The 27,789-nt window shown below is 41.8% G+C and overlaps 1 protein-coding gene across 26 annotated transcripts in view; it reads left to right on the top strand.

Annotated features, from left to right (window-relative positions):
* The window catches only part of LOC125465462 (netrin-G2-like), a 105,128-nt gene that overhangs the window by 68,006 nt on the left and 9,333 nt on the right, over positions 1-27,789 (top strand). For 3 of the 26 annotated variants that reach the window (XM_059638154.1, XM_059638155.1, XM_059638163.1), the window contains 8 exons: positions 3,830-4,002; positions 6,881-6,907; positions 9,957-10,025; positions 14,139-14,189; positions 14,526-14,564; positions 15,968-16,006; positions 16,909-16,995; positions 26,470-26,541. In XM_059638154.1, coding sequence (XP_059494137.1) covers positions 3,830-4,002; positions 6,881-6,907; positions 9,957-10,025; positions 14,139-14,189; positions 14,526-14,564; positions 15,968-16,006; positions 16,909-16,995; positions 26,470-26,541 — 557 coding nt within the window. Of the gene's footprint in view, positions 1-3,829; positions 4,003-6,880; positions 6,908-9,956; positions 10,026-14,138; positions 14,190-14,525; positions 14,565-15,967; positions 16,007-16,908; positions 16,996-26,469; positions 26,542-26,919; positions 27,332-27,789 lie in introns of those variants that run through there. The other 23 variants (XM_059638164.1, XM_048559026.2, XM_048559024.2 and 20 more) reach the window with 23 other exon arrangements.

The following is a 27,789-nucleotide window of genomic DNA, read 5'->3' as shown; positions in this document are numbered from 1 at the left end:
ATGGCCAATCCACCCCACACCCCTTCTGTCAAGCTGCTTTGCAATGCCTTCTGGGTTCCATTGAATAATGCAGCATTGAACGGACCAATCGGCCCATCTAATGTGTGTCAGTCCTTTCCTGTTCATTTCCTTCACGTATTTATTCAATTTCCTTTGTGAATCAGTATCAACTTCAATATCAGGAACTGAGTGCGTTCCAAATCCTCATTCTGTTTGTGTAAAATCATTTTCTTGTGTCAGCCACTGGTTCTTTTTGACAATCTATTTAAATTAAGTTAAATATGGGACAATCGATCCTGCAGCCATTGGCAACAGTTTCTGTTTCGTCTGTCTTTTTTCCCCCCTTGCCCTCTTGCAACATACCCCTTCCTCTCCTCCCCCTCTTTTCCTGTCCATCTCTCTCCCATCCTCATCTCTATCACTTCCCCCTTTCTCTCTCTCTCTCTCTCTCTCCTCCTCTCTCTCCCTCCCCAACTCTCTCTCCATACCTGCTCTTTCTCCCCTCCTTTCCCTCCTCCCCTGTGGGAGTGCTGCCTGAGCTTGGCATCTCCATGGCTCCCCCCCCCAATCCCCGGGGCATGGGCCCCTTTCCTGGACCATACAGTGGCATCATCCAGAAAGGCAGTCACACATGGAAGTGAACGTTCAGGTTATACTGGGGCTCCATTTTGAAATGTACAAATCGCCAGTTTCACTGTTTTTTACCTTCGGTCACGTGTCATGCAGAGAGGGCCGTCAGGCCCATTTGGAGCATGCACCAACCCCCACTGCCCCCATCCTCAGGGCACCTTTCCCACCCAACTCTGTCCGCAGGAATTTGGAGGTCAATTGGAAAATCCCAGCTGCTCTTCCTTGATTGACCCTAACAAGCTGAAGGGTTCTGGATGGGGCTGCTGGTGGTTTTGCCTTTCACCCATCTCCAATCCTGGGCCCACTGAGGCCTAATAATCAAGCCCCAATTCTCTGACATTTCCCAGTGAGGATTTTAGATCAAACCTGTGTCTGCTCTGCTGGCCTATTATGTAGTGTGATTGTTGAGTTGTCCACAGACTCAGTCCTCGCTCATCCTCAAGTTGGCCATTTATGCCACAGAAAAAAGAGGTCGCCTGCTGTCAGTCTGAACCCCCACCCCATTGCAGGCGATTATGAGAGAGTGTGCTCCAGGTGGAGCCTGACCTTCTGTGAGTGCCTATTGAGAAATGAAGCACATGGCACTCACCAATTCCCCACCAATAACAGCCCACTGCCCATTGAAATGATGGTCTCATTGTAAAACCCTGCTGTGGCTTTACAGGAAATTGCTGCAAATAAATGACAGTGCAGGCACAGAGGGTGTCACGTGGAGACAGTGTGGTGAGCATTCCTTATGTGTCAGTGGCACCATGGTGCATATTGATGATGTCATTGTTGCCAACTTCCTCTGCCAGTGAGGAATATAAAATAACTCTGTTATTTTATATCTTCAGTACAATCCTGTTCCCTCACAGAGCAAAACCAGCAAAACACCTTGGAGATATACATAGCTTGAACAAAGTTAGGGTCACTACCTTTTTAAAGTCTAACAGTGAAAGTGGAGTCTGGTATGAGGTGGTGGTGGGGGGGGGGGATGCGCGCTGGGCAGGAGTTGGGATTTTGGCTTGATTCCTGGACGTTGGATTAGCTCATGTTTAAAATATTTGACAGCAGTGGTCCTTGCAAAGGCACTTCTTTGGCTATGAAACACTTTGTGTTCTCCTGAGCCTGTGATTTGTACATTATACAAATGCTACCTCTTCCTTTACTCTAATTTTTAAAAAATTAATGGTTGTTAATCTGTACGTTAGGAAAAGGTGTTTAGGAGAAATGGAGAGAGATAGTGGGAACTGCAGATGCTGGAGAATTCCAAGATAATAAAATGTGAGGTTGGATGAACACAGCAGGCCAAGCAGCATCTCAGGAGCACAAAAGCTGACGTTTCGGGCCTAGACCCTTCATCAGAGAGGGGGATGGGGTGAGGGATCTGGAATAAATAGGGAGAGAGGGGGAGGCGGACTGAAGATGGAGAGAAAAGAAGATAGGTGGAGAGAGTGTAGGTGGGGACGTAGGGAGGGGATAGGTCAGTCCAGGGAAGACGGACAGGTCAAGGAGGTGGGATGAGGTTAGTAGGTAGCTGGGGGTGCGGCTTGGGGTGGGAGGAAGGGATGGGTGAGAGGAAGAACCGGTTAGGGAGGCAGAGACAGGTTGGACTGGTTTTGGGATGCAGTGGGTGGGGGGGGAAGAGCTGGGCTGGTTGTGTGGTGCAGTGGGGGGAGGGGACGAACTGGGCTGGTTTAGGGATGCAGTAGGGGAAGGGGAGATTTTGAAACTGGTGAAGTCCACATTGATACCATATGGCTGCAGGGTTCCCAGGCGGAATATGAGTTGCTGTTCCTGCAACCTTCGGGTGGCATCATTGTGGCACTGCAGGAGGCCCATGATGGACATGTCATCTAGAGAATGGGAGGGGGAGTGGAAATGGTTTGCGACTGGGAGGTGCAGTTGTTTGTTGCGAACTGAGCGGAGGTGTTCTGCAAAGCGGTCCCCAAGCCTCCGCTTGGTTTCCCCAATGTAGAGGAAGCCGCACCGGGTACAGTGGATGCAGTATACTACATTGGCAGATGTGCAGGTGAACCTCTGCTTAATGTGGAATGTCATCTTGGGGCCTGGGATGGGGGTGAGGGAGGAGGTGTGGGGACAAGTGTAGCATTTCCTGCGGTTGCAGGGGAAGGTGCCGGGTGTGGTGGGGTTGGAGGGCAGTGTGGAGCGAACAAGGGAGTCACGGAGAGAGTGGTCTCTCCGGAAATCTGACAGGGGAGGGGATGGAAAAATGTCTTGGGTGGTGGGGTCGGATTGTAAATGGCGGAAGTGTCGGAGGATAATGCGTTGTATCCGGAGGTTGGTAGGGTGGTGTGTGAGAACGAGGGGAATCCTCTTCGGGCGGTTGTGGCGGGGGCGGGGTGTGAGGGATGTGTTGCGGGAAATACGGGAGATGCGGTCAAGGGTGTTCTCGATCACTGTGGGGGGAAAGTTGCGGTCCTTGAAGAACTTGGACATCTGGGATGTGCGGGAGTGGAATGTCTTATCGTGGGAGCAGATGCGGCGGAGGCGGAGGAATTGGGAATAGGGGATGGAATTTTTGCAGGAGGGTGGGTGGGAGGAGGTGTATTCTAGGTAGCTGTGGGAGTCGGTGGGCTTGAAATGGACATCAGTTACAAGCAGGTTGCCTGAGATGGAGACTGAGAGGTCCAGGAAGGTGAGGGATGTGCTGGAGATGGCCCAGGTGAACTGAAGGTTGGGGTGGAAGGACTGGACTTTTATTCTAAAAGAATCTGACTTTGTGTCCTGTTTTGCATTGAACTTCTGGACTGACTATTTAATGAATTATATAAGGAACAAACTGGCCTTGTTTACCTGAAGGATTGATTGTGTGTGATTGAGGAAGCTCACTAGAAAGTGATTGGGAGAGAAAGAAGTCTGTCCAAATTACTACTTAGTTATTTAGATTTCAAATAACTGCGCCAATTAGAAGTTGATGAATACCAGAATCTAGCAATACAGCTGGTATTTTAATTCTGGGGAATTCTGGCTGGTTGCTCTGAATCACGGCAGTTGGCAGATGCTGTGACTATAAATGAAGTTGCAGATCACAGGGCTGGATTTCTCAAGGTGTGCAGCACACACCAATCCCAACTATTCCTAACAGTGATGGATTCTACACAGGCAGAGCTCGCGATTCCAACTAAAATCAGCAAGTAGTTGCCATTCCATTTCCTCACTTAGCCTGTAACAATCTCTCTCTTTCTTATTCCAGGTGTAAGTGCAACATGCATGCAAACAGCTGTTATTTCAAAGATGGGAATCTGATGTGCGAGTGTGAGCACAACACAACAGGTCAAGACTGTGGAAAGTGCAGGAAGAATTATAAAGCCAAGTCATGGCGACCAGGCAGCTACAGCCCCTACCCGATGGGAACAGCCAACAGCTGTATGTATACGCTTCCTATTTTCCAGGGCATGTCACATTTAAACTGCATTGACCAAAGTAGAATCAATGGAAAGTATTGAGAGTGATTCTGTTCTGTAGTTCTGCCACTGTGGTTTTGTAACAGTCCTTTGCTCTGAAGGCTTGAGAGTTTGTGAAATAACTCGACAAAGGCCAGTATGCTATTGCGGTCATCCTTTAATGACACATTGAGTCATACAGATGTATAGCACAGAAACAGACGCTTTGGTCTACTCATCCATGCTGACCAGTTCTCTTAGGTAGGTCTAGTCCCATTTGCCAGTATTTATCCTGTATCCCTCTAAACGCTTCCTAATCATATACCCAACTGGATGCCTTTTAAATGTTGTAATTTTACCACCCTCCACCACTTCCTCTGGCAGCTTGTTCCATATGTACTCCACACTCTGGGGGAAGAAGTTGCCCCTAAGGTCCCTTTTAAATCTTTGCCCTCTCACCTTAAACCTATGCCCTCTAGTTTTGGACTCCCCTACCCCAGAGAAAAGACATTGTCTATTTACTCTAGCCATTCCCCTCATGAGAGCCCTTGACACTGATCCATCTCCCTCAGTGTCAGCTCTCAGAGTGAACTGAACCTCTGACACTCTGTCAGCCAGGGCTCCTTGATTGGACCAGATTAACAACCCCAGTCAGGGAACTCATATTCTCTGAGATCCACCTCGCAGACCTCGTTACAACCACGACAGTTTGTCGAGTTTTCAAAAGTTCCACAAGTCCCAAACAGCCTCACAGATCTGATCAAAAATGTGACCTTGAAGCCCAAGTTTTGGGACAGCCCAAGAAGAGTTTGTCATCATTCACATCCTTTAGTAAAAGAACGGATTTGGGTAAGAGCTTACAGCATGCCTAAAATAATTAGAGCAGTTTGGCAAATGTCTTGCCTAGCAATGAGGAGTGTTTTTTATGAAAACAAAAGAATCCCTCCATTTATAGTAGACCGATTGAAAACTAGATATAAATCTTATCATTTAGTCAAATTGAGGTATAAAGACACCAATCGATAGATTGTTTACTGCCAGACAATTACAAGTGTAATATAGATATTATACATTATATATAATACAGTACAAATGTATAAGTGTAAACATCAAATTTATACTCAATTTCAGAGCACTGTGTGGGATCTAACGCAGAAAACAACTCAATAATCCAATGGAAAGGCAGGTCAGAGGAGGATACATACTGGGGGACTGTTCAGCAACTTTGTCGCTGCAAGTTAAAAATTATCTCAATGTTCAGCTCAATTTCAGTAGGGGCTGGAGGTTGGGATATCCATGCGTTGCCCATTTTTCATTGACAAACAAATAAAAAGCTGTGAAGAAGCTGCATCACATCCATTTTAGTTTGATCTGAGTGCAGTAGAACTCCAACACATGCTTTCCACGTGTCATTGCATTCCTGGGAGGCCAGTCTTTAGAAAGCACGTACTCCCTTTGGACATATAGGAGCCTTTAAACTGGGTGTTTCTCAAAAATGCTCATGGTTGGCTGGTTAAGTGGCCACTAGGTTGAATGGAACACGTTGAATGGGGTTGGTGTTTTTGCAGCATTGAGCACAAACCATCACTAGAAAATCTCTCATATCTGAAGTTTTTAAGATGTGTTTTCTCTCCTTTACCAATTCTCAACTGGGGAGAGCTCTGGATTGGTGACCATTCTGTAGTTACAGCTGGCGCTGATCTCCCCATGTACAGTCCAATCACAAAGATTCTCTGGTAGCAAATGGACATATTTGTAGATCTACTGGAGGAGCAAACATTCTGGGGCAATTTTTAATTAAAAGCTAACAGGACAGCTCAGGATTGTTAACCCTCTGATTGTTAAAAATCAGATTAAAAATCAGTTGGCTAAATCACCTAACTTTTGTGAGAGTGAAACATTATATCTCGTATTTGCTTGAAATGTAGAACAGACTGCAGCAGGTGGAATGCCCAAGCTCTGGGACACTTTATTGACTGGAATTGGGATTTTGTTCTTCTCTGGTGTATATCCAGTGCTACTCAACCAGGAAGAGCACCTCCAACCCAATGTTGGACCTTAGCTTGCACGTCATAACTGTATTTGCAGAGAAGTTTGGCAGCACATCTGCCTCATCCCTTCCACTCCTGCTTCACTGCCCCCCCCTCCCACTCCACTCCAACCTTGTCCCTCCCACTCCTCCCTCTGCAGGGATGATCTTTTAAAAATTTGCTAAAATTTAAAATTACTTCTTGTTGTTGGCAACAGTTGTTGCTGAAACAGTACACAGCAAAGTATATTTATCTAGCACCTTTAATGTAACCAAACGTCTCAAAGTGCTTCGTCACAAAATAACTGAGACGTAGGGCACATCATTCAAAGTTTAGTCCAAGAGAGAGATTTTAAGGAGTGGCTGAACAGAGCAGAGATTTGTGGAGGGAATTCCTGAGTTTAGAATGGAACACAATTCAGGGTAAGGGAGCGAAGAGAGAAATCAGGCCCCTCATTTAGCAGTGTCTGTAAAACAGGCAGGGATTGGGTGTGAGGTCTGCTCTAGGAATGGTCTTCTCTGCCCTGGGAAAGTGAACACAAAGAGAACTGGTTTCATCGTCACTTCCTCATATCAAAGGGCATCAGCAGTTTTTACAGAAGTCCGAGTCTATTAATAACAGATATAAGACTGGACTCTAAGATGTGAAATGCAACATTGTGCAGCCAGTGAGTGCTGGCTGTATTTTCCTCCATCTGTCAGAACACACAATGCCTAATTCACACTGGGTGAGAGGGTGGCCCCAGAAGCTGGAGGAGGAAGTTACAAAGTCTGCATGAAGTCTCTATCACTGTTGGTGCTCCTCTAACACCATCCTTTGCTTCCATTCCAGGTGTGGCTGCCAGCTCTGCTTATGGTAGTAAGTAAAACCAGGACATCTTCCCACACCCCCACCCCCAAACTCCACTTCTCCCTTTCTCATTCCCATTTACATCTCTCTTTCCCCCGGGTGTCATGTTCAATGTGTTTTTTTTAAACCCGAGTTTGTTCTGGTCTGCATGTTGTTTTCTTTGTTTGCCACAGTTTTGAAAAAGAAAAGTTTTTCCACAGTTTTTAAACCTAAATTGACGTTTAAATAAAAAAGAGGGGCTGTCCAGGGTCTACAAGTGACATTTTGGAATGTCTCTACACCAGGGTACACCTCTGTTTCAGAAGGTCGTGGATTTTCAGCTATTTTTGATGCATCTTAATCTGTTTTAGTTTATTGCTGTCCCCTGCGGGGGTTTGCCAGCAGATTGAGTTCCAGTCACACCAGAAGTTCAGGTTCACAGTCTTGACGCCATGACTCCATTTCACATCAACAACTCCATTTGGATTTGTTTCCTGAGTTACACAATGTAGATGTCACATGACACTAAGAAACCAGCATTTGCTGCCCTTTCCTAATTGCCCTTGAATTCAATGACTTGCTAAGACCAAGGGTCTTAGCAAAGAGTCAATCACACCGCTGTGGGTCTGGAGTCCCGTGTAGGACCAGACCAGGTAAGGACAGCACATTCCTTAGAGGATTTTGGTGAATCAATGCAGAGACTGCCATTTGGTTAAACATCCTAAGGCATGTTGCTGCAAGAAATGGGACGCCAATCAGGAAATAAGGAGAAAGTGTGGGAAATGGAATGCCGATCAGGAAGTAGGGAGACAGCGTAGGGAGGGCACATGAAGGAACTGGTAAAGAACACAAGCTTTAAAGAGGTTTTGGAGGGTTGAGAGAGCTTACTGATAGGATCCCAGACTACAGGAGCCACGGAGTGTAAAGGGTTTGTCACAGCTAGTGGAGCAGGGAAATATGGACTATGATCCTACAACTAATTGGGCTGTGTAAAAGAGGGAGTTCCCTGTGTTTTGTTTTGTCATTTTATCAAGCATCCACGCTCACTGCTGCCGATATGTGATCTGAAAAAACATGAAACCAGCATTTGTTGCCCTCTCCTATATTTGTAGGCCATTCAACCCCTCGATCCAGCCAATTCAGTAATTTCCTGACTGTTGTTCTCTTTTTGAATCCCTGCTGCCTACTTTGGATTTCTAGGTTTGCAAAACATGCAGTTTTAGGTTTTGATGAGGTGTGTTTACAAAGCAAGGGGCAAAGAAAAGCTTTCAAGGATTCATCGCCATGACTCCCTGATCATTGTGGCATTCATTAGTTGCAATGATCCAAGATGCTGATATTTTCTTTGACCAATCCGCTGTTTCTACATCTGTGATCAACTGGGAGCCTGTTACTGACTGTCCTGAGAGCCGTCCCTAGCCAGCAATCCAAGTACAGCACACAAAGCAATTACTGCTTTCAGTATAAGACCTTAAAGAGTGATAGTGTCCCTCCTGTGCATCAAGGAGATAAAAGCAGATGCCATAGGTAGGTTGGATCACTGTTTAAAAAAAAAGTGGATGGTTAGGATCCCTTAGGTCCCTTAGCAGACAGATCAGAGAGCTGTTAGGGACATAGATTTAATGAAATTAGCAAAAGTCTTAGAGGGTAGTCGAGAGACTTTTTTTTTAATCCAGAGGGCAGTGGAGATTTGGAAGCCACTACCTGAAGGTCAAGGCAGAAATACGTATCACATTTAGAAAATTCTTGGATGCACCCTTTAAGTGCAGTAACTTACAGACACCGAGAAAGCAGTCTTAGACCCTTTTCTGTGGCGCAGACATGATGGGACAAATGAACGTGCTTTGTGCTATAAAATTTCAATGCTTCTTGCATGCAGTGGTGGAACAGGGTATAAGGGGATAATAAAATGTGAGGCTGGATGAACACAGCAGGCCAAGTAGCATCTCAGGAGCACAAAAGCTGACGTTTCGGGCCTAGACCCTTCATCAGAGAGAGGGTCTAGGCCTGAAACGTCAGCTTTTGTGCTCCTGAGATGCTGCTTGGCCTGCTGTGTTCATCCAGCTTCACATTTTATTATCTTGGATTCTCCAGCATCTGCAGTTCCCATTATCTCTAGGGTATAAGGGGAGATGACTAGGATGGGAGGTCGAGAAAGAATGTTTGAAGCAGGACAGGGAAGAGGTTCTGCTGGGTTAGGAAACACATTACAGAGTCTGGACCAATAGACAGATACACACGCACACATAGACACACAGACATATACAGATGCCCACGCACAAAAACACACACAGACATATATAGATACAGGCACACATACACACACAGACACACAAAGACATATACAGATATAAAAACATACACACACAGACATATACAGATACATGCACACACACATACACACAGGGACATACACAGATACACACACACATATACACACAGACATATACAGATACATGCACACACATACACAGACATATACAAATTCATGCACAGACATATACAGATATACACACACACAGACATATACAGATATACGTGCACATATAGACACACAGAATATACAGATACATGCACACACACAGACATGTACAGATGCACGCGAGCATGCACACACATATGCGCACAGACATATGCAGATACATGCATACAAATATGTACAGACATATATAGATACACGCACATACGCACAGAGACAGATACAGATATAGACACACACATACACACAGACATATAAGGATACAAGCACATATATACACACACACACACATACTCTGGGGCTGCATGGTGGCAGGTTGAGTGGAAATTGCCCATAGCGTTCAGGGATGTGCAGGGTTACAGAAGTAGGTCTGGGTGGGATGCTCTTTGGAGGGTCAGTGTGGACTCAATGGGCCAAATGGCCTGTTACCCCACTGTAGGGATTCTATGATATACAGACACACATGAGCACATATAGATGCATGCATGTCCACACACTTTTGGTGGAAACAATATCTAATCCTTTCAGACTGATTACAGACAGTATTGCCCAGGAGATTGTGTGTAGCTAAATGTTTCCTTTGTTTTTGTACATGCACAGTCGTCCAGAAATCACGAGCAGTGTTTCCACACTTGGCAGCTGCCTCACAGAAGCCACAGAAAGTACCAGGTACTATCACCTTCTCCTAGCTTCCCATCAGACAGTAGCTCAGTTAGAGAATAAAAAACAAGAATGAGATTTCTGGGCTGCTGTTTGAATGGCCACAAAATGGATGTTTGCATTGTGATTTTCAATTTATTTTTTAAATAAAATGTGACATTGGTGACAATATCTGGATGTAGATTAAAATCCCACTTTAAGGCTATCATCCACTGGAGCGAAGAAAGATCTCACCATTGCTGAGATCTTCCAAGCTGCTTTAACAATGATACTCCACAATGGATCACATTCCCCTAATTGTAAAGATTTGAATATTCAGGGAAATATCTCATATGTTAAGATCAAGGAACATGCTTAGCTCAGAATTTCTGGGTGGAGCAGGGATTTATCATGAGTTTGTGAAAGCAAGAGATACTTTAGCCTCTTTCATAACTCAACCTTCACACATTATACAACATCAAGACTGTGAGTTACTTTAACACTGGACTACCTACGTCATCACATAAGCAAGTAGCTCTTGGGTTTCAGTGAATGATCATCACTAGTATCTGTATTCAGGCAATGAGCCTTTGTGTAGAGATCTGTCTGTGCACAACAGTGTATAACTGAACCTCTGTATACATGGCTGAAGTGTACAAGTGTTATAGATTGAACAGGAAGTGCCTTTGCCTTCAGAGATTATAGAACATTTACCAAGTGAAGTTTTAGAATATAAGTATCAAAGAAATAGGAGCTGGAATGGACAGCCACCTGATCATGGCTGACATTCAGCCTCAATTCCACCTCCCTCAATATCCCCAGAGACCAAACACTTCCCTGTTATAACCTTAAACCTACTTAGTGACGGAGCGTCCTCATCTCTCCGGGGAGAGAATTCCAAAGAGTCACAACCTTTTAAGTGAAGAATCTTCTGCTCATCTCCATCCGAAATGATCAAGCTCTTATTCCAAGCTTGTGCTCCTGTGTTTTACATTCCCCACCCTGTCCCTTTTTCCTATTATTCACTCACAGATCATGGTCTTTGCTGGCTAGGGAAACTTTAATGCCCGGCTCCAACTGCCCTGGAGAAGATGGTGGTGACTGCCTTCTTATTTGCTCTGCCTGAGGTGTAGGAAATACCCTGGTGTTGTTACTTTGTAACACCAACCTGTTGCTATCAGTTTAAAACGGACTGTGTTTATGGAGCAAAACCTTTTAAATCCCCTTCAGAATCCTCTGGGTTTCAATGAGATCACCTCTCATTCTTCTAACCTACAGTCAGAACAGGCCCAATAAACTCAATATCTCACCAAATGGCATCCTACTCATCCCAGGAATCATCTAAAGAGCCTTCACTGCACTGCCTCCAATTCAAGTTCAGAGACTGAAACTGTGCACACTATTCCCATGTGGTCTCACCAAAGCCCTGTACAATTGTAGTAACACTTCCTAATTATAGATCCACAAACCCTCACAATAAAGACCACGGGCATCAGAAGGGGCTTTAAATATATCCAGAATCCACGAATAACCACCAAAACTTGTCAGATCTTCTCTTGTCACAATCATACTATAGTGCGGGAGACCAAACAGCTTGTTTTGTCATGCCAGTGCTTTGAAAGAGGTGTTAGTGTTTCAAGTACTGTGACCATTATATACTAGAAACATTAATTCTGCTTTCTCTCCACAGATGCTGCTAGCTCTGCTGAGTTTCTCCAGCAGTTTCTGTTTTTGTTTTAGACTTCCAGCATCCTCAGTTCGTTATTTTGTCTTTGAACAAGGTGCTCACTTAATCCTAATCTCGTGTCACGGAGCCATGTGATACAATCCATTTTAAAGTGATGGTAACATGTTGGCAGTTCACAAACATTTCTGACACTTCACTCAAATTATGACATTGAAAGGGTTTTAAATCTCAAAAATCTGGTTTCAGCTTTGCAGCGGAATTTGTAGCAAAAGAGGTGATTGCTTCCGGACTGACCAGAAATCAGAAATGTCAGCAATGAAATAAGTCAAGAAGAGTCAGATCTGAAAATAAAAAGATTTACAGATACAGTACCTACTCCTAATAATTGGTGTTAAATCAACTCAGAGGAACTACATTCTGGAGTATGATGTGCACGACAGCATAGTTTATTGTACCAGAAAATACTAACAGAACAAAAAAAGGGTTGAGATTTATGAACAAGGTGGATTGCAAATAATATTTCTGAAGCAAAAATGAATGCGGTTTGGACAAGTTACATCCCATTGGAAAACATTGAGTATGTGGGAATCAAAATCAGACATGCACAGGAATTAGCTGTGGTATTAGTAAGGATCACTCTCTAAGTCAGATTACTTGTCAGAGCCAGAGTTAGTGATGAATGTCAGCTTCTATTATGCTAATGTGAATCACAAAAGCACCACATTAAGATTTGGAAAAATTGTCAGCTGAAGCCCAGCTCAGCTGTTCGGCCTGAATTTCTGGTCGGTTTGCCTGAGAAAGATATCAAGTAGCCGTCTTCTGTTAACATAACATGTTAACAATCTGATGCAGACCTTATTATTTCAAGAAGTTACTCAAAAGCTTGTCCTCTTTGTTCTGCAATAAATTTACAAATCTTTTGTGAAGATCCATGTCACTGAGATGTAACTCTGAATAGAATTGTGAAGCAGTTGTAATCTTGAATGTAAAGTGGCAGTTTTGGTGACATTAGAGAAATCAATAGCATTGATTGTTTTTAAAAGGAATGACCTAAATAATTTTTCTTAATGCAGATTGATTCACGAGGACCGATGAAAGAAAGTTCTAATGGTGGTGTACAGTTCCTCTCACTTAGAACGGGGACTGATCATTCCTTTAACATGTGCTGTAGATTCTGTACAATAGTTCAGAAAAGGCAGATTGTGCTAAACAACAAAAAACTGGTAATAGTGGTTAATGCGTGTTTTCCACATTTGAATTAAGACTTAGTCAGTGTTGAGGCTATTGTTATTCTCTCTCTCTGTAGTGAAAACATTATTAATTTTGAAATGAGATATAAATTGTGGTCAATTATGGTCAAAAGTAACTTCAGAAGTATGTAGATTATTAAATAGATTGGGCAGATACTCCAGAAAACTGTGAGGTGGCTCATTTTAGCAGGAAGAATGAACTCAAGGAAATGACAATGAATGGTAACAGGTAGATTGATTTGGACTTTTCGAGCTCTTAAAAGTGAGGGAATGAACTGATGACACTCTATTCTTTAACAATACATCACATTAGGTTTTACAACATTGGGGAATTGAGTTAAAAATTATAGGGACAATGTTAAGCCAATGAAATTCATTGCTGAGGTGGCCAGTAGAGTAGTGAGCCATGCTTTATACAAAGTTATGTTATGGAGAAAATGCAGAAGGAAGTCACTAAGATGGTGCCTGGGCTGAGGAATTTCTCTTTATGAAGGAGAATAGAGAAACAGAGTTCTTTAGAATAGAACAGAGAAGGTGAAGAGGAGATCCGGAAACGCCAAATGATGAGTGATTTTGACAAAATAAACTTCCACTGATTGGTGAATTGATGACTCAAGAGCAGAAATTTAAGCTAAACAGCAAAAGATCAAAATACAAGACAATTTTGTTTATGTTGAAGGTTGTTTGGAGATAGAAACAGTGATAGGAGGAGAACTCGCAACATCACTTTGCAAAGCAAAAAGGATATAAATAGTTCAGAAAAGATAAATATTGAGGAATAAGTAAGGACAAGAGAAAGGTGATGAGGAAACTGGAGGATGCCCAGAACCAGTGGATGTAAGAGACCGAGGGAACACTTTGAGAAGCTTTATCTACTTTTTCCTGCTTTAGACTAGGGATAGAAACATGAGTAAAGGACATTGATTTTCCTACCACTTGAGTCAATCACTATCGTTACTCCGACCAGTTTCCCCTTGTATAGTATCACTGAAGCGTGCACAACCCACTACTGACCCATTTACTGTAGTGTTTGATGTGTGTGGTGAAATTTATGTGTTAAATAGTTAAGCATTGTTCCTTTAATTCCACTGAATAGTACAATTCTTCCTACAAAACTAAAAACCCTCAGAAATAAGCATGTAAGTTAGCAGATTCTTTAATTGAATTTTCTCAAGTCGTTCAGCTCATTAATCTGTTGTTTTCCAGCTTTAGTAAAAGGAGAAACCAATCTACGTCTTGAAAAAGAAGTTAAGAACAGTAAGTCTTTAAGACTTGGTTTAAAAACTAGCAGGGGTATTTGTTTAGACCAACAGCCAGAACAGCAATAACTAGCAGACTGGGAGTATGGGTTACAGTTGTCTCTTGCACCAACCTGAATTGGTTTTTTAAAACAAAACCATCAGACTATACTTCTCTCTTCAAGGCTAATTACATTCCTCTCTCCATAGATACCAGTATTCCCTCCCCTTTCACTTCAGTCATTCTTTTATGAATATAGTCTGTTTTTCTATAGCTGGATAACTGAAACAAATTAGTTTGCAATGTACATTCTGTAATCGAAAGCAACCTCATATTGTGCTTGTGTTCCTGTTGAAGGCCCTATACCAACTGCTGAGCGAAAAGTTAAGAAAGGTGAGTTTATAATTGTAGTTAGTTACTATTAGACTCTGAAACCCTATAGCAGTAGTTGTTAGTTTATGAACAAACATCTGGTGATAGCTGTGCTTATTTATTCAATGTAAAGGTCAGCTGAGATCCCTTCATGTCGAGCTGCTTGTCTGTGCAGATCATAACCACTTGTCACAATTTATTTTCTGACCATATTTCCCCTCCTTCCTGAAGGTGGTGATCAGTCCTACACTTGCTGTCAGTCCTGGTCAGCCCAGTGCCTATTCAGGCAATTCTACAATGGATGCCATCACAGCCAAGCTCAATTCTCTCCTTACCTGACGCTGTCTCTTAAGGGTATTTTCCCAGCATTAAAACACTGGCTACATTCAGCAGGCCACATTCCACATGCAGACACACAGCTTGTAAAATAAGCTCTATACTCTGAGCTTCATCACAGCCAGCAGTTACCAGGAGAGCAGAGGATGTCCTTAAAGCCTACCTGAAAAACTGTAGCACCCCCACCGACTTGTGGAAATCCCTTCCCCAAGACTAACAAAACTGGGAAGGAAGCATCAGCAAAGGTGCCAACCATCTTGGGCATATCAGGTAGGCCCAGGTGGAGACCAAGCACAAACAGGGAAGGACCGAGCAAAGATGTGAGCATCCCACCCATTGGCCTCTTCAAACACCTTCCCCGTTCCTGGCAGTTTAGAAGTGGAACTCTACTTCCTGTTAGAAGGCTAGAGCAATAAATGCAGCTCAGTTACAATTCTGCAAGTGAAGTAACTTCGCAAAATGGCAGGTAGTTCAGCATCCTGCACTCTTTGTTAGCTTCGTGCTAGCAACTTATACATCCAAGATTAAGTTCAGTGTGTAATGCTGAAATAGCCTCTGTGTTCTCAGCAAACCATTAACATGGTAGTACAAAGGCCCTTCTGGTCCCCTTTACAGCATGGTGGCAGATCATTTTGGCATCAGCTAGTGTTAGTAACGTAATCATGTAGCGAAGTGTGTGCTATCAGACTTGCCATTAATTAACTTGACAACACAGATAGTGCTAATTCCTAATTGCACTGGTGATCCATAGTTAGTGCTGGTTAGTGGTAAGGTTTACTTTCTGAGACACTGAACCCTTGCAAAATACTAATCTGATAATATCTGATTAAAATGAAGTCTACCACTCACACAAATTATTTGATTGGGTATCCTTACTATGAATAATTGATCTTGTGGCGATATAGTAACGTACACAAACAAGACTACTTGTGTAATTTAACTGGACTGGACTTTTCTATTGTTGGTTCACCTTTACAAGTTTGAAAAGAAAAGCATTTTTTGGATGTAAAAGTTAAATGTTAGAGCCTTCAGCCTGACACCTGTCTGTCCCATTGTACCTGTATGATGGTTCACTGCTTGCTGACAAGGAGGACCCACCTCAATGCAAGGACAAGGAATCAAGAAAGGTACGTTTACAACTTGAGTTACTAGCAATGACATGTGATAATTGCACTGATTACTAGTTCAGAATTACAAGTTGTTTAATAGTCTAGAACACTCCCTAAAGTATCAAGCCCTAACAGAGTTGGAACTGTTAAAAATAGAGGCACAGACACTCAAATATAAACCTGATAACAGATGTTTAAATTACTTGAATGGGAATGGGAGATGTGCTTGTTATGACTATTAATGGATTCATTTCCTTTTGAAATCCCTTTAAGTGAATATTTTATTGGCAAATTGCAATATTCAGCAGATTTTCTACCACACTGTACTCCTCCTCTGGGCATATGTCTCACGACTTTCTATTACTTCCAATCACTTTGTATTCAGCTGGTAGGATGTGTACACACATTTTAACACACCGATTTCTCACTCTCCCAGAGGAATGTTTATCTTCTACACAATATCCCACCTAATGATCTGATTCTGAACAGTTACTGTGTACACTGCCACAGGGAATCTCGGCAGACTCACAGCCCGCCTGGGTGATGAAGACCGCTGACAGTAAACATGGAAAAACATAGATAGACACCCTTCTCCACTAAACCCCGAGTCCGACAATACCAGCCCCCCACCCCCAACCTGCTAACAGGAAGCAAGTTTACTATTCTTGCTCATTCTTTGTGTTCAGTCATCTTGCTTGTCTGTGAGCGAAGCAAGAAATTCCCCCCAACCTTGCTCTCATATCTGCACAGGCTTCTCTCCACAGAGACAGTTGTTCTGGCTTGTTGAATGATCAACATTGATATGCGACATGAGAAGGTCAGGGCTTACACTATGAGTAATGAAGGGAGTGGATGCACTGCATTGCTGTACGTTGTCCCTGGAGACATGCTCATTGACAAATTAATCCTTCGCCTCTCAGATTCTGCCCTGCCTCAAGCCGTTGCTGACAATATGAATGCCTTGTACGAGCTCTGGTTCTCTCATAATGAGCAGCGATTTACCTCAGGTAGACAGTCGGACTAATCCTATGTTTTAAAACCTAACATGATGAGTCATTGTTACTGGGCAGGCTGTGAGCATTTTCCAAGACAGCCTTGGTTATCTTCATAGATAGGTTAATGCAACATTTTAAATTAAATATGCAAACTACTTCAATGGGGAGACTAGCTCTGGAATATGGGGAGCCTGTGTTATCAAGCTGAGTTTTTTTCAATTGATTTGAATGAGGAAAATCACAATGATAGCATTTGGGTCAACAACATTAAAATTATGACTGCACTTCTTGTGAAGGTTAAAATTAAAGCTGTTTCTAGGACCAAAGGCACTAATCCAGAACATTTCAAGTCCATTCCGGTTGCTAAACTGTCTGCCTTGTGAAGTTCTTGTAGCCTTACTGTTGAATTCTTGGAGCTCCTACTCAAACCAGCCCAGTTCGTCCAGACACACACTTCATTGTCCACATTTAAGAGTCATTACACTGTCTGATTTAATGAAGGATAATAGGGAACAACACATTCTGGAGGATAATAGTAAGAGCTTCCATTTATAAACCACCTATAACATAAATAAACATCCCAAAGAGCTTCACAAGAGAGTTACCAACAAAATATGACAGATTCATGTGAGGAGATGTTGGATCAGATGTCTGAAATGCTTGACCAAAGAGAGAGATTTTAAGGAGCATGCAAACAAAGAAGAGGCAGAGAGGTGCAGTGATTTAGGGACTGGATTTCACGTCAATGTTGGAAAAAGTAGAAGAAAAAACAGAGAAATCAAGAAGGGTCTAAGTGATTCCATGCTTGTGGAATGTCTGACCAAGTCTTGCTGCTGGAGTACCTGGGAAATATAAAATATTCCATCACAAATGGACTTCCTGCATTCACTAAGTTGCCTGATGATGAGCATTCATCTTGAGTGTTAAAAACTCGAGATTTGTTTTGACTTCAGGGGCAATTGCATTTTGTGGTAAGTCATGACGTGCAGTGGTGTATTCTTCATCAGTGTTTGAGAATCCCATAAAGGATGACAGAGTGGACAGTACATTAATGTAAAGTTCACGTACAGAAATGAAATTGCCCAATGCCATGTCAAAGCCCAGAAGCTGATTGTGTGATTGCAAATACTTTGTGTTTTATTATACAAGATTCTCTAGCTTTCCTAGTAGGTACATGGGAACACTACCACCCGTAAGTTCCTCTCCAAACCATCAGCATTGTGACTTGGAAATATATCACCACTCCTCCACTGCCTAAATCCTCGAACTTCCTTTGAACACCAGCATGGGTCTACCTGCAACACTTGGGCAGTAGTTCAAAAATGCAGCTCACCATCACCTTCTCAAGGGCACTGGGGACCGGCCACCGAGGCACACATCCCAAGGAAGGATTACAAAAGCTTTAGAGAACTATTGCCTATCGAGCCTAGCTACCCAATACCCATGTAGACATGGGACAAGGTGGTGACTGGGCTCCTCGCTCATACCCTCCAAATGGTACCACCATTGACCATCACCATCAGGGTTCCTGCTGTCAGCTCATTTTGACTTTTGGTGATTGGTTTGAAAACAACAATTCATTGAAGTCAACTGAAAATCGGAAGCAACGAATAATGGGCAGCTGGCTCAACGTCACTCACTATACTCCAACAAAAATCGGGATTATCCACAAAGAAAAGCAGGAAGGGAGAAAGAGATAGAAAATAAAGCAAATACACAGAAAAAGTCAGGCTCATATTCACAATAATATGTGACTGTTAGAGCAGCTTAAGCATTCTTGACATTTACTGCAGCTCATATCGAGCAGATCCATGAATAATAAGGTATTAAGTGGATGTAACTTGATAAACAAATCAATAGATTAACATTTGGAAAGGTGAAAACAAAGGATATTTAATCCCCTTCCTCAGGTTATTTTCTGCAGAGATATAGTTAAAGGATAATTCCACTCATTAATTAATTAAAAAGATCAAGCCTTCATTGAAATAAATGGGAGCATCCAGACTTCTTAAAAAGCTGCATCTTAGATATTAAATGGAACATTGTTTGCAGGGTAAATAAAGGCACTAACCTCTGCCAAATGTTAATGAACCCAAAAGCAATTTATAGTTTGGAGTACAGAATATTTTTGTGCACAGATTTGTTCTGCAATGACCTGAGAGGCCATTTGGACTTTGTTAATTAAGATTTAAAACCAAACTGCAAACACTGTAAAATCTGAAACAGAAAACACAGAAATATATAATCCCACTGACAACTTTTTAAGTCAAAAAATATTGGGAGCCTTTTGTTTGGATCGGGCTTTGTTGTACCTTCCCCATCAGTTCTAATGGATGATCCAAGCACAGGCACTATCCTGATTGGCCATTTGAAATCCTGTCTGACTTCTTGTTTGTATTTCATATTTTCTTCTTTTTCTTAAAAATCCCTTGCAAGTGCAGAATGAACACCACTGCAGAATTATTTGGGCATCGAATTTTGCAAGAGCCACATAAAATGATCTGTTGTAAATAGATTAATTCTGATGCCTATGGAATAACATTCACCTTCATATTTCCAGCAAGACAAGGACCCAGACATTTTCCTGTTAACCGGAGAAGCTCCAAAATTTGTAACGTTTAACGAAATGCGGACAGAAAAGTATACTGAAATAATTTAATAATTTATAAACAGTTGCAAATTAAGAATATTGGAATCTAATTAAATTTGGGATGTAAATTCTGAAATGTACTTTCAATGCTACAGCTTTCTTTTTGAAATAGAAACAATTCTTCTTAATTTTTAAATTTATGCCTTATTTGCTGACCCCAGACTTTGTCCAGGAGATCACTCTATCCCTGATATTTCTAAGTAATGCCTACCCATGCTTCAATACCTTCTTTCCTGTTGACATGGGCAATGCTGGAAAAGTCAGCATGTAAATTTTTGTTTTAAAATATTTATTGAACCTCTTTTCCCTATGAACCTGTTCAGAGATATTATTGCACACCTCTGGAATGGGTTTTGACTGGAACCCAGGCCTCATTATCTAGGGATAGTGACACTACCACTGCACCGCAAGAGGGTCCCTCAAGGTCAGCATTTATTGTCTGTCCCTATTTGCCCTTGAGCTAAGTGGCACCACTAGGTCATTAGGGAGGGCAGTGAGGATTTGCTGGGGTCTGGAATCACATTCCCTGGAGAAGGTGGCAAATATCCTTCCCTGAAGGACATTAGTGAATCTAATGGGCTAATGCACTACTCAATGATAGTTTCATGGTCCCTTTACTGATTGCCAATATCAATTCCAGATTCATTAACAGAATTCAAATAGATAGGATTTGAATCGATATCCACTGGGCATTGTCCTAGGCCTCTGGATTCTAACCTAGTGACATTGCCACTCCATTCTTTTCATTGCATCTAGCTTCGTCTCTGAAATACATCAAGTATCTTTTTTTTCCAACAAAGCATACATTACTGACATTATCAAAATTTGTAGCACTTCTCACATTTACATAGAAATATTTTAAAGGTCCTTAAGAAAGAATGAATGCAGGGCTGATTGAAAAATCACATCTTCTGTCCCAAATAAAGGAAACTCCAATTTTTTTCATCCACTCATGAGTCATGAGTGTCACTGGCGTGATCAGTATTTACTACTCAGAAGGCAGTTAACAGTCAACCACATTGCTGACGGTCTAGAGATATATAGAAGAGACCAGTGTATGAACTGAATGTCCATTCCCTCAGGGACATTAATAAACTGGATGGTTCTTGATGACAATAGGTTACATGGTCATCATTAAGCTAGCCTTTTGTTGCATTTCGTGAGGTACCATGCAAGAGTTGAACCCATACTTCCTATCATTGCCAATAAGACCACAACACCATAGGAAATTGGAATAGGAGTAGGCCATTTGGCCCCTTGAGCATGGCTGATCCCTTACATCCACTTCCCTGCCCTTTTCCCATAACCCTAGATGCTCAATCTGATCAAGAATCAATTCATCTCAGCCTGAAACATACATGAGGACTCTACACTTTTAAACAAAAGATAGAAAAGAAAAAAAACCAAGCCCCCTCCTGCCAACACTGCCCTAATTAGACACTCCTGGTACAAGGACAGCACTGGGTAAAATTCAGAGTAAAGCACACTCTACTCAATTGAAACTGAAAGTGAGGTTCTGCTATTCTTAAGCAAAACTAAAGTCCCTGTTACTCTGGGGAAGAACAAAAACAAGGACTGTACACCCATAGCTCTGTGTGGCAAAGAGTTCCAAAGACTTGCAATGCTCTGAGAGAAGAAATTCCTCTTCATCTCAGTCTGCAATTGGTGCCACTTTATTCTAAGGCTATGCCTTCTTGTTGTAGATTTTCCCATGAGGGAACAGCTTCTCAGCATTTACCCCAGCATTTGACATCATGTTCTGCACAACATCATGGGCTGAAGGGCCCATTCCTGTGCTGTACAGTTCTATGTTCTATATTCTAAGCTCTTTAAGGATCCTATATGTTTCAATGACATCACCTTTCATTCTTCTAAACTCCAATGAATATAGTCTCAACCTGTTTAGCTTTTGCCTATAAGACAATCCCTCAATACCTGGGATCGTCCTAGATAACTTTGTCTGAATGGCCTCCAAAAAACTGCTCACAGCACTCCAGATATGATATCATCAGTGCCTTATACAGTTGCAGTAAGGTTCCCTACTCTTATATTCAACCGGCCCTTGAAATAAGGGGCCAACATTCCATGAGATGTCCTGATGACCTGCTGCACTTGTGCGCTAGCTTTCTGTGTTTTGTGCACAAGTACCCCCAACTCCCCTTCTGCAGCTTTCCTCCATTTAAATAATCTTCTGTTCTTTTGTTCTGCCTTCCCAAATGAAAAACTTTGCCAGTTTCCCACATTATGCTCCATTTGCTATTTTTGTTGCCCACTTACTGAACCTATCAGCTCCTATTATCTCTTTAACTGTTTGTATCCCTCCCTCAACCTACTTTTCCACCTATTTTTTGTGTCGCCTGCAAATTTAGCTACAGTGCATTTGCTTCCTTCCTTCAAGTCATCAATATATATCATAAAGAGTTGTGGTCCCAACACTGTTCCCTGCGGAATCCAACTGGTCACAGGTTCCCCACTCGCTGTTTTCGGTCCATGAGCCAATTCTCTATTCATGTCAGTATGCTATCTCCAACACCATGGGTTCTCGTGTTATGATAACTTGCCATGAGTTACCTTTTCAAACACCTTTGTAACTCCAAATCCAACACAGCTATTAGCTCCAGTCAATCCACTCTGGTTGAGACTTCCTTGAAAATAAATTAGGCAGACATGATTATGATTTTCCAAATGTTCTGCTATTACTTCCTTAATAATGAATTTCAGTTCTTTTCCAATGATAATGTTAAGCTAATTGGCCTACAGTTACCAGATTTTTGCCTTCCTCCATTTTTGAACAGGGGTGTAATATTAGCAATTTTCTAATCCTCTGGTACTTCTCCAGAATACAAGAATTTTTGGAAAATTACAAACAATGCATCCAATTCTGTGTAGTTTCTTCTGTTAGGATCCTAGGACGAAAGTTATCAAGGCCAAGGGATTTATCTGCCTTTAGGCCCTTAGGCTATCTAAATACTAATTCTTCAGTGATGGTATTGGTAATTAATTCTTCCCCTGTATTCTTTAGTATTAATGGAATGTTCAAATTCTCTTCCACTGCAAAGACTGGTGAGAAATCTGTTTTTTTAAAAATTCCCTCTTGGGATCTGGCTGTCTCTGGCTGGACCAGCGTTGATTGCCCATCTCTAATTGCACAGAGCCCAGTTAAGACTCAACCACATTGCTGTGGGTCTGGAGTCACATGTAGACTGGACCAGGGAAAGACAAGAGATTTCCTTTCCTGAAGGAGACTATTATCTCTGAGTGAATCAGATGGGTGTTTCCCCCAACAATTGGCAATGGTTTCATGGTCATCATTAGGCTCTCAATTCCAGATTATTTTATTGAATTTAAATTCCATCATCTGCAATGGTGGGATTTGAACCTGAGTTCCCAGAACATTAGCTGAGTTTCTGAATTAATAGTCTAGTGAAAGTACACTGGGCCAGTGCCTCCTTATTGTTTAATGTGATATATAAAATACCCATATAGCAACTGCAAGAAACACTGCATAGGACAGATGGGCAGGAAACTCATCACCAGGATACATGAACACAACTCACAGCAAAACAGCACGACCAACACTCCCTTGTTTCAATACACTCTGACATAGAAGGACATCAGTTTAACTGGGACAAAGTTACAGTACTAGGACAAGCAAAGCAAAGACAAGCGCAAGAATTGCTGGAGAGCTGATTTTCAACTACCAATGCAATTAACAAACATGTTGAAATAGACCCCATCTACATACTGCTACAATACAAAACCAGAAACAACACTGCCCACCATGACAGGCCAGACCATATAAATTTGGAGCAGGACAGAACAACAGTGCTTCAACAGAGGCTACACAGCACTGACAATATCACCTAGAAGGGAGAGGAAAAATTGCATGAAAACCAGCCAGCTTGGTGAACCAACCAACAACTCCATCCTTCCTGTCTCTCCAAAAGGTCCTTGAATGTTAAGTTCCCAATTTTGATCTCCTTGAAACCATGTTTCTATAAATGTTATTAAATCATATTCATTTATCTCAATTTATGCCATCAGTTTGTCTCCCTTATGCTGAAAGCTTCATGCATTAAGATACAAGCCTCGAATATTGTTCTATTATAAAATTGCCCTATACTTTTATGGTTCCTTGGTACAATATGACTGGTCCAATGACATAACCATTATAATACCATCTCCTCTTGTAGGTACACAGGATGAGACAAACTAAAAATGCTCGACATATTTGAATTGGATGTAGTTAAGAGGGAGGAGTGCAGAAATGTTAATAGGTTTGATGTGCAGCAGAATATTCTGGATAATTTTCAGTTGTACACTGGAGTGGAGCTCATTCCTAGGAAGGTGAAACAGGGACAAGTTTGGAAAGTTTCTTGTTACCAACCTGGTTTCTGATGTATGCAATTATCCCAAACAGAAAGTCTGGGTATGGAATGCCCTCTAGTGGAGGACAATTATAGAGACAGAGAATCGCAGAATCCCTACATGGTGGAAACAGACGATTTGGCCCAACAAGCCCACAGTGACCCTCTGAAGAGTATCTCAGCCAGACTCATCTCCCCACCCTTTCCCTGTAATCCTACATTTTGCATGGCCAATCCACTTAACCTGCACATTTTTGGATGGTAGGAGGAAACTGCTGCACCCAGTGGAAGCCCACGCAGACACAGGGAGAATGTGCAAAGTCCACACAAGGGTGGAATTGAACCTGGGTCCCTAGGTCTGTGAGGCAGCAGTGCTAACCACTGAGCCACCAAGCTGCCCCTAGACCACAAGATATTAACTCAAGGTAAATGGTGCAGCCAATTTGCAAACTATTCAGATTTGTGGTGAAGGTAAATGACTTAACAGGTGACAAGTATGTTGACATTTTCAGCAACTTTGTATAAAATTACATATTTACAGTAAAAATAGAGACAATTTTGCACAAATTTTCAAATCTAAACAGTTTGTTTATCCTCAGTAGATTGTACCATATTGATTTCATATCTTAAAACTTAAAGAAAGGAATACTTCCATTTATGAAGTAACTATTCTGTCCCCAGGCTGTTGCAAAATGCTCTATAGAAATTCTTATCCGTATGCTGGGTTTAACTTTCCCTACTGTCTGTGCCAGTCGCCCAGGGTTCACTTTATCTGAATTCCATTCTGCCCATATCCCTGACAGCATGACATTCTGTTAACCATTACCTGGTCAGTCCCTGTGCTCTCCCACCTCAATCTGAAATCTTCACAAGTTATTTTTGGGCTCTGGTGCATGATTGTCCCACCCTGCAATTTTGGACTTGTGTAGACTGTCCACCTATACCTTTCACCTCAGCAATATCTGGATTTGTTTAATCACATCACAGATTGCTAGGCAGTGTTGAGGACCATACAGAATAGGAGTAGGAGTCGGCCATTTGGCCCCTCGAACCTGCTGTCCCATTCAATAAGACCAAGGTTGATCCGGTTGTGGCTTAATTTCACATTCCTACCTGCACCCAAAAACGTTTGACTATGAACCATATCTACTTTTCCCTTCCCCTCTTTGAGAGGCAAATGTCCAACTGCAGCAAGCTTATTGCTCCCAGGGGCAATATTACTTAATTCAACATGGAGGAAACATTTCTGATCCATGCGTTCAATCTTTCATTATGCTGTATTTTTACCATCTGTATAAAGATACAATCCTGTTAAAGGACACATAGGTTTGATGTAGCAGTCAGTGTCACAATCAGATAAAGAAGGGAAAATCTGCTTCCCTCTTTTTAACCTCATCTATTGGCCACAACAAAGATTAAAATTTTTTTTTGCAAACAGTTATGTCACCTTTCAATTAAAACGTCATACAAATCAAAGCAAAGGAGCCAATAACATGGTTTATTTCAGTGAAAGAAAGAGGAATATTACTCAGCCTGAGAGAAGTAATAGAACACAGCTTCAAAACACAGACACAAACACCAGAAAATTTGCAAAGAAGTCCCTCACATTCTTGAGGTATTGGATTTTGAACTGAGACCATAGTTGTCCAAGAAATATCCTGTACCTTCAGCAGTGGCAAAATTTCTAAATATCCTTGAGATTTGAGTGAATAGATGTTTCTGTCACTGTTTGGAGAGGTTGAAATAGCCAAGGAAAGAGAGAACATTTTCAATTCTGTGTTACAAATCTATTTTCCATCTCAGCTCTGCCCAAAAGCTGTTTCCCATGTCGATTTTTATTTTTTCAAACTGGATAATTTGCAAGCACCTTTTGTCCCAATATTTGAAACTTTTCAAAAGGTCTACAGCAAACATTGGACATGAGGGCTATTTTACACTTAATTACATTTCACTGCCTTTTGATAAAAAAGTTAATTTGGTTCAGACTATTTTTGTTTATCTCTCTTAGATTTCATGAGTTTGGCTCAACATGGTCAGATAACCACTTCACTTATCTTGACTCAGTGATCTTGCTCTTTTTATGTTAAAAAAATTCATTCCAGATATTTACCTGATCAAGCTGTTCAGCGATGTTATTACACACCTATGTGACAGGTGTGACTTGAAACTGGGCCTCCTGGCTCAGAAATAGGGACACTACTACTATGCTATGGAGTTCCACAGCTATTTTATTTTGTCAAAGATGCAGATATTAAAATCAGATGACGGAAGTTAAAATTGATTGTCCATACTTAACCTTTATCACAATAACTTCTCGTTTCTACCATTAATTTCATTTCTTACCCAGCTGCACTGCTATCACACTCAAACGTAACACATTCTGTCTCAGCTTGTTCACATCCCTGATTTTTCTAAAACCTTATGCGTGGCAATACCAATAAAACGATTTTTGTTTTTAACTTTTTCAAGCACCAGAGAAAAGACCAAAACCACCTCAAACACAGCCCAGGTTTAAACCAAGAGAACAGGGGAATATTGAAGGTAGGGACATAATTAGAATAGATGGTGAACCTCTAGTTTAGCATTTAGATTGTTTCAGAGCTATTCTGTGTTTAGATTTTGTTTATTTTCTATCCTTGTCCACATTTCTCTGCTCCACACCCCTCAGAAAGTTAACACTCTGAAATAAAATTCTGAGGAAAATTTCTGAAGATGGGTCCTGATCCGAAATGGCAGCTTTCCTGCTCCTCTGATGCTGCCTGGCCTGCTGTATTCCACACTGTGTTATCCAATTCTGAAAGTCCAGTTTCATTCCATGATTAAGACAATGAGGACCTCTCAACAAGTTAGGAGATGTGTATTATCTTTGTGCTGAGTTTGTGCCATCATTCCTAAACCAACAACTTCTCATTTGGCTAGGTTTAAACTTGAAAGACTGCTTGTGGAGAGGATTTTTCATACCTGACCATTCATGAACTGCACCACAGATTGGTCACAGGATTCTTCCCTCTCCAACAGCACTATTCAAAAATGAATATCTGGAACTTTGACTAATATACACCTGGACCCCAGCTGGAGAAGATTAAAATGACAATGGCTCAGTACATTGACAATGGCAGTGAAACAGGCCGCGAAATCTAACATCAGCTTTTCTGCAAAATCTGTGCTGTTTCATTCAAAATTATCAGATAAACTCAAACTTGCCTTAACCATTGGTTTTGTGACAAGAGTCCATCTCTGAATCAGAACTTAATGAAATAGCTGATAAGAGTGTGCCTTTATGGCTGTCAGCAGTATAACTGAGAGCTAACAAGGTGTAGAGTTGGATGAACACAGCAGGTCAGGCAGCATTATAGGAGCAGGAAGGCTGATGTTTTGGGCCTAGATCCTTCATCCAAAGGGTCTAGGCCCGAAACGTCAGCCTTCCTTCTCCTGTGATGCTGCTTGACCTGCTGTGTTCCTCCAGCTCTACATCTTGTTATCTCGGATTCTCCAGCGTCTGCAGTTCCTATTACCTCTATAACTGAGAGCTGTTGAGATCATGGTGCCTGCAGTGTTACTGCCTGTGATTTGGAATATTACACTCCGAATATACATCCCAAAGAACTTGGCTCTTGAAGGAATCGTTGGGGATTTTACATCTCATTCCTCAGTTAGTTCAAATATTTTGCTTTCTTTTTAAGAAATAAAGGAATATTTTCAGGCTTAACCATTTAAATCCAAACCAGCGGGGAGCCCGCTCTCAGGCTCAATCGAGTGTTTATTTTATTGAACAAGATATGGAGCTAA

Source organism: Stegostoma tigrinum, chromosome 29, assembly GCF_030684315.1.
Source record: "Stegostoma tigrinum isolate sSteTig4 chromosome 29, sSteTig4.hap1, whole genome shotgun sequence".
Taxonomy (NCBI): domain Eukaryota; kingdom Metazoa; phylum Chordata; class Chondrichthyes; order Orectolobiformes; family Stegostomatidae; genus Stegostoma; species Stegostoma tigrinum.
This window is presented reverse-complemented; position numbering and strand designations above follow the sequence as displayed.